At 38.8% G+C, this 15,610-nt stretch overlaps 1 protein-coding gene across 4 annotated transcripts; it reads right to left on the bottom strand.

The window, feature by feature from the left end:
- Positions 1–558: 558 nt before the first annotated feature.
- LOC122980874 (protein shisa-5-like) lies at positions 559–15,610 on the bottom strand. 4 transcript variants are annotated; one of them, XM_044349286.1, is made up of 5 exons: positions 15,291–15,610; positions 13,529–13,679; positions 12,669–12,799; positions 3,394–3,654; positions 559–2,892 (listed from the first exon to the last, which is right to left on the bottom strand). In XM_044349286.1, the coding sequence occupies exons 1-5, from the start codon at positions 15,355–15,357 to the stop codon at positions 2,702–2,704; spliced, it is 801 nt and encodes a 266-aa protein (XP_044205221.1). In that variant the 5' UTR covers positions 15,358–15,610; the 3' UTR covers positions 559–2,701. The 4 variants fall into 4 exon arrangements, with proteins under 4 accessions (XP_044205221.1, XP_044205220.1, XP_044205223.1 ...); XM_044349285.1 differs by having other exon boundaries at positions 13,529–13,682; positions 15,291–15,607; XM_044349288.1 differs by having other exon boundaries at positions 3,400–3,654; positions 13,529–13,682; positions 15,291–15,605.

Raw genomic sequence — 15,610 nt, forward strand, 5'->3', positions numbered from 1 at the left:
TACTTCATAAATATTTCTGAAAAGCAATGAAATGACCAAAACAAATTTCCCCATGGGGACAGATAAAGTACATCTTGATCTTGAACTGAGCACTAATTTGTGTTTTTTTTTTTTTTTAACCTTTATTCATTCAGGGGAGTTTCTCTTGAGTTTTCAGGAACACCCTGATCACACTCACAGGTACACATTCACACCTGGAAGCTGCCCAGTGCAACCAGTCTGATCGACCACTGGGCAGCTCTACTGGAGCAGATGGGGTTAATGGCCTTGCTCAAGGGCACCTCAGTGGTGATGATGAGGGAGGGGCATGCGCTGCTTCTTCACTTTCCCCACCCAGATTTATCCTGCCAGTCCGTGGGATTGAACCGGCTCGGAGGGTCATCATTTCCCCCATAATTAGTGACATAGTACCATAGTTTTTGTTTTTTTTCTACAGGAAACTTTCCAGAAATTGATTGTAAAATAACAGTGTTCCCTTCTGTCTTTTTATGTGTATATGTAAACATATAAGTGCACTCTGCATGATCAACTTCTATGCTGAAAATTCAATAACCAAAATTGAGGAAAAACAGAAAATATATATTTTATTGAACTCTGCAGAATAAGTGGTGGGTTTTTAACAAAAATAAAAAGTACATATATTCTCAAAGTAGCATCAATGGCAATTATTTATGAATGAGAAACACAGATGGAGGAATAAATCTCTGCTGGTATTTTTTTTTTCATGAAGAACACAAATGGCTATAATCCACACACACAAATAAAAATACTCCCAATTTAAGTCACCTTGAAGAATCAACACTGGCCAAGAGGACTGAAATCAAAGGCAGAACACATTTACGAAGACAGACAAAAGCAAGTATTTACTTCGACAGACGAATCACTCGGTCGACGTAAGAAACACAGACATGCACATTACAAAGATATGTGAGCACATTAGGCTACTTTCAATAGCTAACTTGTGGTCATACATCAGTAGATAAAACAAACCACAGCCCAGATTTGACTGAAAATCATTCTGAAACCTGTACCCTTGATGAAGACACATCAAAATGGAACATGTTAGATACTATCTTCTTTGACCGCAATCAAAGCCTAACTAAAAGAAGTAGAAAAGTCAGGGATTTCAAACAGAGTGGCTCAGCAGAACAAAGTCTGTCCTGTCACATGAATTGTGACTGTACTTCTCCAAGTTGAGCTGGGTAACATGAAAAAAGGTCACTTTTGCAGAACTATTTTCATGTAATTCCAATCAGCAGAAAGCAGAAGTGGCGGCTTTGTAGCAGGAAAACAGGTGACAAGGCAGAGCAGAGCAAAGAAGGCTTCTCGGTCAAGTTTTTAGATTTGAAAACAAAAAAATTACTTATTCAATCCTGACTGTTATAAACACAAAGGTGACGACAGTTTCCAGAAGAAAAAAAAAGAATTTGAAAGCAAATAGCACAATACTCAATAAGAAAATGATGACCTTTAAAGATTCATAACATGCACAGGATTGGGTTCTAACAAAAGCTGAAATTCATCTAGACTAGATTAATGGCAGTAATGTTGAACACAGCACATTGCAAAATTTTGAGGCTGTCTCAAGTGAATGAAAGGCTGAGTGAACGTAACACAACAGTAACAGAAACAGATTTTATGATGTACAGTTTTGTTTGATAAAAGTCATATGGTTAGGAAGGCACAATTGTTTCTTGCATTGTGTGAACATGCCATGTCTCTATGTGAATGTTTGGTTGACTGAAAAAAACAAAACAAAATCACCTTTGGTTATTTCATTCAAAGCTGCCGATGCATTTCAGCGCGTGTGCAGTTGGACAAATGAAAAAAACCTGAGCAAAAATAAAAAGAAAGAAAAAAAATGTCATGCAAAATCCCCTTTCTGCATGAACACATGGAAAATAAAGTGGACTTTCTCCGTGTGCATGGCTTAGTTTTTTGAGTTGACATGTTATATCTTCCCTTTTGCTGGGAGGTTAATAGAACACCTTTTTTCCTGAACACACCGTATTCACTCGCTGGCAATGATATGAATCATATACACCATAAATCCTTCAGTAGGAAGATATAACACAGATAATGCTTTATACACCTCACAAAGCACCAGGCACAAAATGTAATGTTAGACAGTGTATGAAAAAAGGTTCAAAGCACTTTATCAGTGAAAAAAAAGACATTATGGTTATGAGCGCTGAAACTCTTCCAACATTTGACCACTGAGTCTGACTCCAATCATTTCAGATGGATTAAGAGCTCAGACAAATTCGGCTTTTACAGTATAGACTCATAATAGGAGGGAGATGTTGTGGCATGTTCAGAAGGCAGACAAATGACAAAGCTACTCAATCTACTCTTTAAAAAAAAAATCAGACTCAGTGGCTTAATGTTAAATTCACCAAGATGACTAAGATGGAGCCACAAAGAAACTGTTAAAAAAAAATCTCACCACTTGTATATTGTAAGTCCATGCAATACAAGCCAAGAGGTATCAACATTTTCACTTGGCATCTCTTCCGACAGAACAGATGCACTACATCAACTGCAAAACGTGTCCTAACATTCTCATATTTAACCACTAAAACACATGGATCAAGATGCTCAAAAGCAACTCGCATCTCTATTCAAATTACACATTTCCAGCTCTACCAGGTTCCAAAATGTTGCAGCACACTTTAAGAGGCTGAGAGTTTGTCACTGTGGTTCAATATCCAGTCTTCGGTGGTGCTGCAACATAATCCGGGTTATATGCTGGCTGGGCAAGGAAGTCTGGTTGGGCAGGTGGAGCGTTGGGCTGTGGCGGCTGCACAGGAGGCTGTAGAGGGTACGACGGCTGGCCGGGGTTGAACGCAGCCTGGCTGTAAGGCATTGGATTGGGAGGGTAGACAGGACCGACTGGACACAGAAAGAAAACATGGCATGAGTATGAAAGGGCTGTAAATGCTTTGACAGTAACCACAACTTAAGTTCTATTGAGCAAAGTGACCATTTTTCCTATTTTACAAGATCCAGACATAACCCAACTTTACACCAGCAGCCATTATTCCACCTCCACGTCCGGTTGCAGCTATTCTGAAGCACCAAAATTGCATCATGTGTTTGCTATTTAAAGCCTACGCTGTGATGTGTCATTACCCCATTTTAAGGGTGCTTTTCTACAGTATGCTGGGTGTTCCTCAAAAAAGACTGTAATCATCTAATCATCTGTAATGAGAATGTTCATTTCTGTCTATCTTTTAAATATCTGTAACCCACAATGCATCATCCACAGTTCCTACAGTAAGTTTAACGTTCTTTGTAAGAGTGACTACATTTGACAGTGGGGTGAGGTGAGTTGGCTTTTGTTAGACCTTTGATCAGACCTGTAACTCTTTGTCAAGGTTATAAGGAACCCACACTCACTGGCTTCCTGATATGTTGGTGGTGGTCCTGGTGTGAAAGGTTGTCCCGGGTAGGGCACTGTGGGCATGGGCTGAGGCCCATAGCCCTGTGGCACAGGTTGGCTTCCGTAACCCGACTGGACTGGTACAGGCTGGTAGGGTGGATACTGGGCCCCCTGGTAGGACTGGGGATGTCCAGGTGATGCCATTGGCTGCTGGGGGTATTGCTGAGGAGTGGTGGTCATCACTGTGGTGTGGGTGGTGGTAGCTATCACAGCTGTGAACAGACACAACACAGAAACAGATGAGAAACATACCATATAAAACTTGGTAGGGGGTTCAGTCACAGTTTCAGATGAGGTGGGAGAGTACAACTGAGGAAGGAAGTGTTAACCAGATTAAAAGGTAGAGTCAGCGATTCTAATCCAATACATTTTATGTCAAATTAAGCGAATATCTCCATAGCTGTCTGTTCTGTGTGTGCACTGAAAAAAAATCTTGTGTCCATACACAGTACTGGCTCTGGAAATGGGCATATAAACACAGTGGCTCAGAGCGATCCACACAACACTATTCCAGCCAATCAGCAGGGGGCGTTTGTGCTCATGCACAGGTCAGGGGGAAGCCATCAGCTGTCTGTGTGAGGACATCAAAGTCTCCTGTCTCCAGCACCCGTTGAATGGTGGGAGAGAGAGGTCGTAGCCAGTTTACATAGTGAGTGTTTTCTCATGGGACAGATACATTTCCATTTTATTAAATGTATCAATCCACACTGAATCCGAGACAGTCTCACGGAGACCCCCCTGCGTTTTTTTACACTCCAAGTCTGTTCTGTTGTGTTTAGTGAAGCATAATCTGAGCAGGCAGCTGTTGAAATCACACAAATATCCCGCTGTATACGTGTTTTCAACTTATTAACTGTATCAATGAATCAAGAAATACAAACACTGTTGATTTCTTCCTGTGTCTGGCCGCTGTCCTCTCAGCTCATCAGGAGCTGCAGGTGACAGACAGCTGCTTCTGTGGACAGAGACGTTGAACGCAGGTCGAGTGAGAAGTGGGGAGGCTGCAGAGAGTGTGGATGGACTGTTGTGCTCACATGGGACGAAAGTTTTTTTTACACTCATGATGATGTGTCAGAGGAACAGAAGTGACTCTACAGCTGATGCATCGCTCTGAATTCTGCTATATTCCTCTTTTGGTTATCAACAATCTTTCTCCAGAATGACTGACTCTACCTTTAAACAGCATTTATTTTCAGAGCATGACCACCAGCACAGAGTTCACAATGGTAAATACAAAGCACTGTGACAAACAGGAAGTTCAGATTTACACAGAGATATCATTGTCTGTTCCTCAAACATGCTGCAAAACATAAACCATTATTTCTTCATTTATTCAACTTTACCAACCTGGCAGGGAGAGCTGAAGCTTGTTTTAAGTAAAGTTAGTTTCTATAATTGTCCTGTTCTATGAATGTTACTTAATTTGGTGTCGCTAAAATTCTTGCATGGTCTTTCTTCATTTTATTTTAAATGGAGGAGGATACAGGAGCTCCAGGGTGTAATTTCCACAGGGGAAACTTTTCCAAATCACCCCTCATTTTTACAGTTTTAGTTTGATTTACTCACTAAGCTCTCAAAACGGTGTTCTCTGACTGCCCTGCTGCCAAAATCCAGTCAGGAGAAGAGGAAAGTTTGATAAAACTGTCCAGTCATATTAAGTTATTAACTTGTCACAGGAATTTAGCTTCATTAGCTGAAGTGTGTGCTCTGTGGACTTTTTTGCCCTGGGTTTTGCCCTTCAGGCTGCATACAGTCTTACAGATGTTGTTGAGTCCGTGTGCAGCCTGAAAGGAAGACCAGCAGATAATACTTAGGTTAAAAAGAGCAGACCACCTGTACATTTATTCTATATTTTTATTTATAGTTAATAGTAATAGTAATAGTTAGTGGTCACAGTATATAATATAATAGTAATAATAAAAAGGAGACTAGAATTGAACATTAATCAAAGATGAGGCAGTAAAGGCCAGGGCTTTTTTAAGTAAAAATACAACATCATAATTTATGCTACCATTGTTATGGGAAGTATGAAAACCAGCTACTTGCTAGATTGATATAAATCTATATAAATACAAACCCACCTCTTGCAAGGAATTTTAGTGTTAACACTAAGTTTAAACCCGTCACTGGGCAACTTAAATGAAACAGAGAGACAGCATTGTTTAAAAAAAACCCTGAGGGAAGAAAGATGGGCGTGTGTCAGTCACTTCCCCACCAAGTTTTTTTTTCCTAACAGAGTGGGAGTCATCATGACCATTTCCTGTAAATGACGTGGGATGGTCTTTACTTTTCTCCACTGTGGTTGTCGTGGAAACAATGAGTCACACAAGGTGGAGCCCTGACATTCCTGGATATGATCCCAACATGCAGCAGCCGCAGTTGGGGGAATCCACATTCTTGCTGTGGTTTAGCCTACTGCTCTCTGCCAGAGCTTATTCGTCACTGCATGGCAAACTATAACGAGCTGGCTAAAAAACCGAACAGACAGGAAGTGCAAGAGGTGAAGTATTAAAAACAATGTGCAGTGCAAACACAAATAACCACAGAGCTCTGGTGCTTTTGTCTAATCTGGGGCATTTCTAAATAAACTATTTTAACAGTGGACATAAAAATAAGTAATATTCAGTCTATGTAGAGTGAAGAGAAGAGGACAAAAGCAGAATGCTCACAGTGGAAATGAAAGACTCCAGAGCAGTGTATGCGAGCTGTCTGTCCCCAATTTCACAGAGCTCATAAAAAATAAGGTAGGGAGGCTCAAATGCCAACGTTTTCTCCGTATATGTACAAAGTCACTGCAAGCAGTTTGCATAAATGTCTGTCCTCAAATACTAAACTGAGGATGTCAGATATTCAGCCCAAATTATGTAGGTAACATTTTACTGAAAGTCTCCCTATTTAGCACTTATTAGCAGTATATAAACCTTTAATAAATAGTTTATGACAGACTATAATTCTGTAATAAGCAGATATAACAACATTTATAAGTATTTATTAATGTATAGTATGACACACTATGAAGACATTTTTTATATTAATACAACTGTGTTTTACTATGTTGTCATTCATTATCTGTTTAGCAGCATTTAGTTTAGGCTGACCACAGGAGGAGTTACAGTTGTTGACAAATACAATGGCAAACACTTCTATTACATTAATTACATTAATTAATACATAATACATTAATTACTATGTCTAATATCTACTGACGACTGCATTATAGTGTGTTATAAACCATTTATTAGCTATTTATATACTGCTTATAAATGTTAAATAGGGGGACTTAAAGTAAAGTGTCACCTTTCCTTCATTCCAAATATGTTTGCCTCACCAAAGCACATTGTCTTTAGTCTGTCTCTCTGCAGGCAGACCACTAAATTGGCACCAGCCACCTGCCTAATGCTGGTAAAATATGCAAGTGGCTGGTAGATTTGCTTCACTCACTAGTCATTTGACCAGTGGACAAAAAAATTAATTTTGCACCCTGTCTGTAGGATTACTCAATCTCATAGTAATGACTGAGATTTGGTGGACAGTGGGAAAGGAAGAACTGATTACATTTGGTTATGATCTGGATGTGAGATGTGGACAATTTGCAGGTTGAAATGAAATACTTGTGCTGAAACTCAAGGCTGCAGTTTGATAGCAAACCCTGTGGGAGTGTGTGCAAGGTCATAAAACAAAAGCTTAGTTCCTGAAGACTTAGTAGTCAGACTTAATGATAGGGGGCTGGCGAGTTCGATTCTGACGTGTTGCCTCAAAAACCTTAAACTCTTATGGAAACACAACAGCTGCTTGCAAGCAGAAGCAGTCTGCTTGCAAGCAACACTAAAACCTCAATGTCTGCTGCTCAGAGCCAAACCTGCCCAGAGGAACATCAGATAAGACAGACACTAAGTACAACTTTGTGGCAAATACATGGGGAGAAAAGGACTATTTTTGATGTATCTACGCTAAAGGCATGGGATAGAAAAAAAAAGAAATGCAAAGATGAGTGTTACTGTAATGAAAGTGTGAACAAAGCTGTACCTAGTAGTTCCAGAGCTACTACGTTAATACTGGGAGTAACAAAAAGCTGAATTAATTTGAATTAGATAAGACTGGTCATATTCTATATTTTTGTTATTGTTAATGCCTGCTGCTCACAAGCCCACTGGTTCCTACTGAAAATGTAAATCTTTTAAAACAGCTCACAGATATACACAGAAATGCCACACTGGTCAGAATATAAAAATAGAGTGTCGAAAAGCTGAACGCAGGTGGTGAAAAACAAATTCACAGGTTCATTATGACATCTATTAAGAGAGACTTTGCATTTATAATTTGGAACTGAGACATCATCTCCAAAAACAATAATAATGCATGTGCCTTGTTTGCTACAGTCAACAGGCTAACAAACCCTCCTGTGTCTCCTGTGTCCTCTGGACCTCTATCCAACAGGGCCTGCATTGAATTTGCCTCCTTCTTCCCTGACAAAACTCAGAAAATTATACAGGCATCCAGTGCCTCCACATAAGGTACAGGACATGTGTTGTTCCTGTGTCAACTTAAAATCAATTCAAGTGGTATGACACAATTTAATCCGATCAACCATAAAAACCTGGAGGACATTATACATCTGAAATCCTCCTCCTGCTGCCTTGATATTCTTCCAACAGGCTTTTTCAAAAATGGTTCTAATTGCATGGCCTCAGATCTTCTACAAATTGTCTCTTCTCTATGGTGTCTTCCCACAGGCCCTGAAAACTGCCGTCATCAAGCCACTCTTAAAAAAGAAGAATGTAGATGCCTCACTAATGAACAATTATAGGCCCATATCAAACATCCTATTTTTAAGCAAAATCATTGAAAAAGCTGTTTTTCATCAGCTGAACAATATTTTGGCACTAAACAACTGTTTTGATGTCTTCCAGTCAGGAGTTTCCACCACACCACAGCACTGAGACTGCTCTTGTTAAGGTCTTCAATGACATACACTTAAACACAGACAGTGGCAGAAATTCAGTCTTATTATTACTGGATCTCGGTGCTGCATTTGACACAGTCGACCACAACATATTACTAGACTGACTCTAAAACTGGGTGGGACTTTCTGGCACAGTACTATACTGGTTTGAATCCTACTTAAAGGACAGGGACTACTTTGTGTCTATAGGTAATTACACATCTAAGTGGACAAAAATGACATACGGAGTTCCCCAAGGCTCCATTCTGGAGCCTCTTCAGTTCAACATCTACATGCTCCCACTGGTTCAGATTGGAAAACAAAAATATGTCACCATAATAATGCAGACGACACACAAATTTAAATAACTATATCACCGGGGGACTATGGTCCAATACAAGCACTAAGTAAGTGCATGGAACAAATCAACGATTGGATGTGCCAGAATTTTCTTCAATTAAACAAAGACAAAACTGAAGTAATTGTTTTTGGAGCCAATGATGAATGATTCAAATTCAGTGCCCAGCTTCAATCGACAATGTTAAAAACCACAAACCAAGCCAGAAATCTTGTTGTAGTCATGGACTCAGACCTGAATTTCAACAGCCACATTAAGACAATTACAAAGTCAGCCTACTATCCCCTGTAGAATATATCAAGGATTAAAGGACTTATGTCTCAGCAGGATTTGGAAAAACTTGTCCATGCATTTATCTTCAGTAGACTCGTCCACTGTAACGGTGTCTTTACAGGTCTCGCTAAAAAAATTGATCAGACAGCCACAGCTGATTCAGAATGCTGCTGCTCAAGTACTCACTAAGACCAAGGAAGATCATATCACTCCAGTTCTCAGATCTTTACACTGGTTTCCTGTCTGTCAAAGAATTGACTTTAAAATACTGCTGTTGGTTTATAAAACATTGAATGGTTTATGAACCAACTTCTTCTGCTATGATATGAACCATCTAGACCTCTCAGGTCATCTGGGACATGTCTGCTTTCTGTTCCCAGAATCAAAACTGAACATGAAGAAGCAGCGTTCAGTTTTTATGCATCCACATATCTGGAACAAACTCCCAGAAAACTGCAGGTCTGCTGCAACTCTCAGTTCTTCTAAATCAAGGCTGAAGACTTTTCTGTTTGCCGCTGCCTTTTATTAAATCAAATAATTATTTATTTCCTACACTGCACTGTAACTTTTCTTCTTGTATTTTATGTATCTTATTATATTTTAGCTTTTTTTTATTCTCTATTATCTTATCTCTTTAATGACTGTTTTTAGGTATATTTAAGTGTCCTTTTATGGCATGTTTCTTTTGCACTTTATCTCACTGCTTTTAATGTTTTATGTAAAGCACCTTGAATTCCCTAGTTGCTGAAATGTGCTATATAAATAAACTTGCCTCGCCCTTCCTTTCATTTTTAAAAACAGTCAAATAATTTCTATAAACAGCTGGGCACTGTAGTTTTTAGCAAATGTCACTGAAACCAGAGTAAATAGTGTATTTGTTTACTCTATTTTCAGCTACAGAATTGGTGCACTAGTGAGTATTTACGGCAGCAGGACTGTTTATGTGGGATTGACGGAAAATAAAACACAGTGCCCATGTTCATCGTAATAAAGCAACATGTCACTCAGTGCAACACTGATGTGTTATTAACAGTTTTTTTGGACATTAATGTTGGTTGGTAATGAGGCCATCAGGCTCTAGCTACACAGACAATACTTGTCAGTAAGATCAATTTATTGTTTGCTTTGGTCTTTTCATGAGATTTGATGAAAATATAAATAGAATATCTTATTCTATGATAATAGAATGAGATATACAGGAAACTCAATTTAACAAATCTATGTCCTAATTCATAGCACTGAATAAAAAAACAGGTCCTGACTTGTAAAACAGTGGTAGAAATTAAGTAAGGGCATGGTCTTTCAACTGGTATTCAAGTTTGGTATAAACTCCAAACAGCAATTATCACAGATGATTATACTGAGTCATCAACCTGTGAGATACACTGCTCACCACAGAAAATCACTAAAAAGACACATGAAACGCTGCACAGCAAGCCTGGTGACAACAAACACGAATCTCAAATGAGGAACTTCATTACTTCAATGAATAAAGTGTCTCTTTGTAACTGTCGTCAGTGTCACATAACCTTTTGCATATCTTTGTGATTTGAGGAACGTTCATTCAGTTTGTGCTCCGTGTCTCACTGTCGGTGTGTTATTAGTATAAGACCAAGCTGATGCAGTAATGAAAGTCATGCGGTGGGAGTGCCGACAGGCCTAAATGAGTCCCCTGATGTTCTGCTTTGAAAACTAGACAGACACATACACCAACACACTGGAAACCAAGAGTCTAGTCTTCTTCATTTATGCCAAGCAAAAATAAGAAGCTGCATTTTACGTAGATTGAGAACCTCAACAGCCACTCAAAAATGTGTTTGGTTTTGATGGTGCACAGGAAACCTACACATGTGCAACTACATGTTGCAGAAGCAGCAGCACACGACTACAAGCTGTCAATGGACTTTTTACTAGCTTAATTAAGTGTTAACTGTCTGTTAAGGTCATTATTTATGTTCTGGTACGTGCATAATTTGTCACTCTGGCCTTTCTAGAAACAAACAGGTAACTAATACTAATACATGGGCTTATGTGTTAGTAACGTTTAGTGAAACACCTTAAACTTTCCTACAACTTTTTTCATCATCAATTAATCTGAATATTATTTTCTTGATTAATCAGCTAATTGTTTGGCCTAAAAAATTTCCAAAGTTGACATATTTTGATGTTTTTTTATTGGCAAAAGTTTAAAAAACCCAAATATTCACTTTACTTTCATGCCAGATAAAGAAAACAAGCAATTATTCAAATTTGAGGGTCTGGAACCAGAAGATTGTTGGTATCTGTGCCTTTAAAATGACTTAAAAGATTGTTCAATTGTTGCTGATTCATCTTCTGTTACAAGTTTTTTTTCGTAAGACTCCTATTTGATTTAAAAAAAACACTGATTACTAATCTCTAAAGACACCCCCTTTTCTTTGAAAGTTTGTGGTAGCATTTTCCTTTGATTGTCCACTGCTGACACAAAAATATACACAAAATCAGATCACTAAAATGTGTAAAAAGGAAATTGAGTCTTAGGAGATTCTCACATTACCGTGAGAAGCTGGTATGTGTCTTGAATAAGAGTTAATCTTAGGTTTGGGACTAATGTACAGTAAAGAAAAGAGTCAAGATGGGTTGGATCCAGATATATAAAAAGGGTCAGAACAGGGTTGGTTGACCTGAGTCTGCAGAACAAATACATTCAGTGGTAACTTGATCTGTGTGTTATACACATAAGGTTTTATGAGCTACTCACTGGTAGTCATATCAGTGAACGTAAAATGTGATCCAGTAGATCGAGACTGAGATTTTATCTTTCTAATATTTCCACAATATAGAGAGGAAGTAAAAAGCATCAGAAATATACACAGAATATGCTGTATACTGTTGATGGTTAAAGCTTCTTTTTAAAATGTTTGAAATGTTTGACATGTTTTGACACATGTCACAGGCCTGAACCAACATATCATATCACTACCATTATTTTCAGTAAAATAAATTGAAAAAATGGATAAAATAGTCAGATGGGAATGTCTGTTTTTTGGGGTAGTACAGTGAATTAAATGGCTTACAGTTCAACATATTTCATCACTTTTCCCCTTTCACTTTCTATTCAATTTTCTGTTTATCTTTGACACCTGTTCAACTTCTTTTATATTAGCCTGCAGCTCAGGCAGATCCAGGATGTGAACTTGCCAGGATCTGGCTGGTGAACTGGTAAATAATACAAACAGAGATATTAAAGGGATAGCGATGGTATACGGTGTGGCAAAATCTCTGGCGCATGTCTTCATATCGTCCAGCCCAACTATCAGTGAGTAACACACACCATCCTCCTAATTTATCAAAAAAATTGAACCACTCTGTAAGATCTGTTTTGGAAGCCGGCAAAACTGCACCACTGGACTGCCAACACCAATACAAACAAAGTGAGGCAATCAGTGCCTCACTCACACAAAAATGTTTTGCAACCACATTATGGTACCTCCTCCTTTAAGTCTGCCAACTCGATAAATCAAGTCACAGTCAGTTTGAGCTCCTTCAACATTGGTTGTTGTAAATATCAACACAGTTACACACTTATCCAAAGAACAAGCGGCCAGTTCTGTATCTAAAAAGCATCACCAACAACTATAGACTTCATTTTTCATTAGTGGAGGGTTACTTACGTCGGGGCTTGCGGCACATCTTGTACAGGCAGCAGCAGGGACAGACACAGCAGCAGATGGCAATGAGCAAAATGACGACAAATCCACTTATACCAAAGATCATGGGAAATGGTGAAGAAAAACTGGCGTCACTAAAAAAGAAACAAAAGAAAAATGAATGCAAAACTGTTTTAACAATGATGTTGTCTATTACCTTCAAGATTCAAGATTCATTTATTATTATTATCATTTTAAAACACAAGGTTGTATAATGAAATGTAGTTTGTAGTCCCTTTATGCTACTCACAAAAACAGAAATTATATAAATGCATTAATAAATAATAATTCAAGGGAGCTACTAACTGCTGCATCTGCATGCACCGCTGTTGCTATCTTACAGATCAATCCTACAGCACTCAGACCACCGAGGATAGTACACATTACCAATACACAATGTGTCATGACTATGCCTTTTGCATTGATTACTACTCAAAAACACACATGTCCAGTCTGTAAAATACCATACCCTAGTTCCATATCTGATGAAATTCACATTAGACGCGTAAGCCAAATATGTTTACTAATCTGATCGTGACGATGTGAAGAACAGGAGACTTCTAGTGCAAGCTGCTGTTGATTCACGCGTCAGCTTTATGCTGGTGGTCATGCACAGGAAGATGCTGCTTCCTGTGCAGGTGCTTTGTACTTGACTGCATGCTTGTTGCATAAGAGGCTACGTCATCACAGCTTTACTGTGATTACGGTAGAAAAGAACCCAGAAAAGTCTTTCTGTCTCACCACCACCACCACCTTTAAATTTAACACTGTCACACAACAAAGACAGAAATTCATTAGAGAGTAAAAAAAAAAGAGTAGAATACCAGTTATCTTGTTTCTCCTCAGTTAACTTCCAGAAAGAATCGTGACAGCAGTATCTGTTGTAGCAGTCACCACAACAAAATCCTGTTATGCATGACTTGGATGAGTGGTACGTGTTGGACATATCTCTGTAGCTCTCACAGTCCCTGGTCCCTGCTGTAACACATCAGAGACAGAGAGCACAGAGGAGGCAGGAAAGGTTAGTCTTGCTACCACTAGAGAATTGCATGAAACACACACACACACACACACACACAACTCAACCTGTTCATTTGAGACGTTCATATATTAACTTGATGTTCTATGTCTAGGAAAATCTGTAGCTGAAACAATTAGTTGATGAATCGATGGACAGAAAGTGTATTGACAGCTATTTAGACAATCACTTTAGTAATTTTACAACATTCCCCAGTTCCAGTTTCTCCAGTGTGAGGATTTTCTGCTTTACTTTATCATATATGTTAATACACTAAATATCTTTGGACTGTTGGTCGGACAAAAACAGCTATTTGAATATGTTGTTATCGGCATTTTTTGCTATTTGATAATAACAATAACAAGTAATAACAGCTCTTCATCGCAATCAATATTGTGAACATGGAACAGCTCCCTGACACTATGTGTGGCTATATGGGGCTTTGGTAGATAAATACATTTATTTGACAACAATAAAAGTACATACAAGACTGCAGCCACTCAGTCCTAATATACCAGTGCTTCCCCTATACTCATTGTGAGCACCGCTGCTAAAATTTCACAAGATCAATAATATCAATGAGCTACTAATGATTTTCACTGGCACACTGTGCGAGCATGATAACACCCTCCGTTATCATGGTGGACCAGCTGCTCTTAAACGGAGAAGCGAGAAATGTTGGCTGCTGAGTATTTGCTCAGCCTCGGACGTTACATTATCCCAATGTTATATTATTATTATTATATACGTTATATCATCACTAATTGAACAAGGATGTTACAAGTTATCTAAAGTTACAGACCTGAATATAAATAAGGAAGTTCAGTGAAAACTACAATCTCCATGGCGACGTTGGTAACACTACCCATTCACATCGCGCGACAAAATATTACGGTGTCCGCGACATAACAAAAACTCTAAGTGCGCGAATGGACAGGGAATGTGTCGAGCCAAGGTTTTTCCGTCGAAAACACGTAATTTCTGTCGAGCGACGTGCCACAGAGTAAACGGCCTCTATGGTAGACATGCCCTCATGCCCTCATGGAGATTATATTTTGTCCAATGAAGACATAGCAGCATCTTCATAAATAATCACACAACATGTACATGTTTTTTAGAGAATTTATTTTTTTTCCTTTTATATAATTCTATTTTTAAATGATCCGATTAGACTGAACAAAAGGTACATGGTGGTTAAAATAAAGTAATAAACAAGCACTGGCGATGACTAGTGAGTTGAAGCTGTGTTTTCACTCGGGAGTGGATCTTATTTGCTTTGTCAACCAATATTGACCTTAAAATCGTTAAATAAAAATGGACTGGATCCAGTTGGTTCTCCATTAGCCAGCGGTTAGTTAAAAAAAAACACAATGTTTGATCATCAAAAGGTAACTTTAAATAGACAACCCAGATCTCGGTTGCAAAGCAAACGTCACTGACTCACATCGCCCCGCTTCGGTCCGTTTCAGTTCCGTTTCAACACACCGAGCGAACGTTAAAACCCGCAGTAAACGGAACAACATGCCAGACGAACGAAGAAAGAAAGGACGTTTAAAATTCAAACTCACCTGATACAGAAGGGGCCAGGAACACACATACAACCAACAAAACAGCGGCGGACAGGCCTGAGGCCATAGCTACTCCGAGACTCCCGGATTCAGGCAGAGAACTGTGAGAGAAGGAGGAGGAGGTCTGAACTGAACCGGAATGCTCCTGAAAAGATCGTCTATACACACAGCTGCCTCACTCAGCCGTGGTTCCGCCCACATCTCCGGTTACTTAATGTTCTGATCTCGCTCAATGTATTTTCTCAAACAAGATTAATTCTCAAAAGATTAATCGATAATGACAATAATCATTAGTTGCAGCCCTACTTTATTTAGGTTTT

Source organism: Thunnus albacares, chromosome 4, assembly GCF_914725855.1.
Source record: "Thunnus albacares chromosome 4, fThuAlb1.1, whole genome shotgun sequence".
In the NCBI taxonomy this organism is placed as follows: domain Eukaryota; kingdom Metazoa; phylum Chordata; class Actinopteri; order Scombriformes; family Scombridae; genus Thunnus; species Thunnus albacares.

Coding starts and splice junctions, on each gene's coding strand:
- LOC122980874 (XM_044349285.1), bottom strand. CDS start 15,357: ATGGCCTCAGGCCTGTCCGCCGCTGTTTTGTTGGTTGTATGTGTGTTC. Junction 12,800..13,528: donor GAGGAGAAACAAGATAACTG/GTATTCTACTCT, acceptor TTTCTTTTTTAG/TGACGCCAGTTTTTCTTCAC. Junction 2,893..3,393: donor ATATCAGGAAGCCAGTGAGT/GTGGGTTCCTTA, acceptor TTCTGTGTCCAG/TCGGTCCTGTCTACCCTCCC.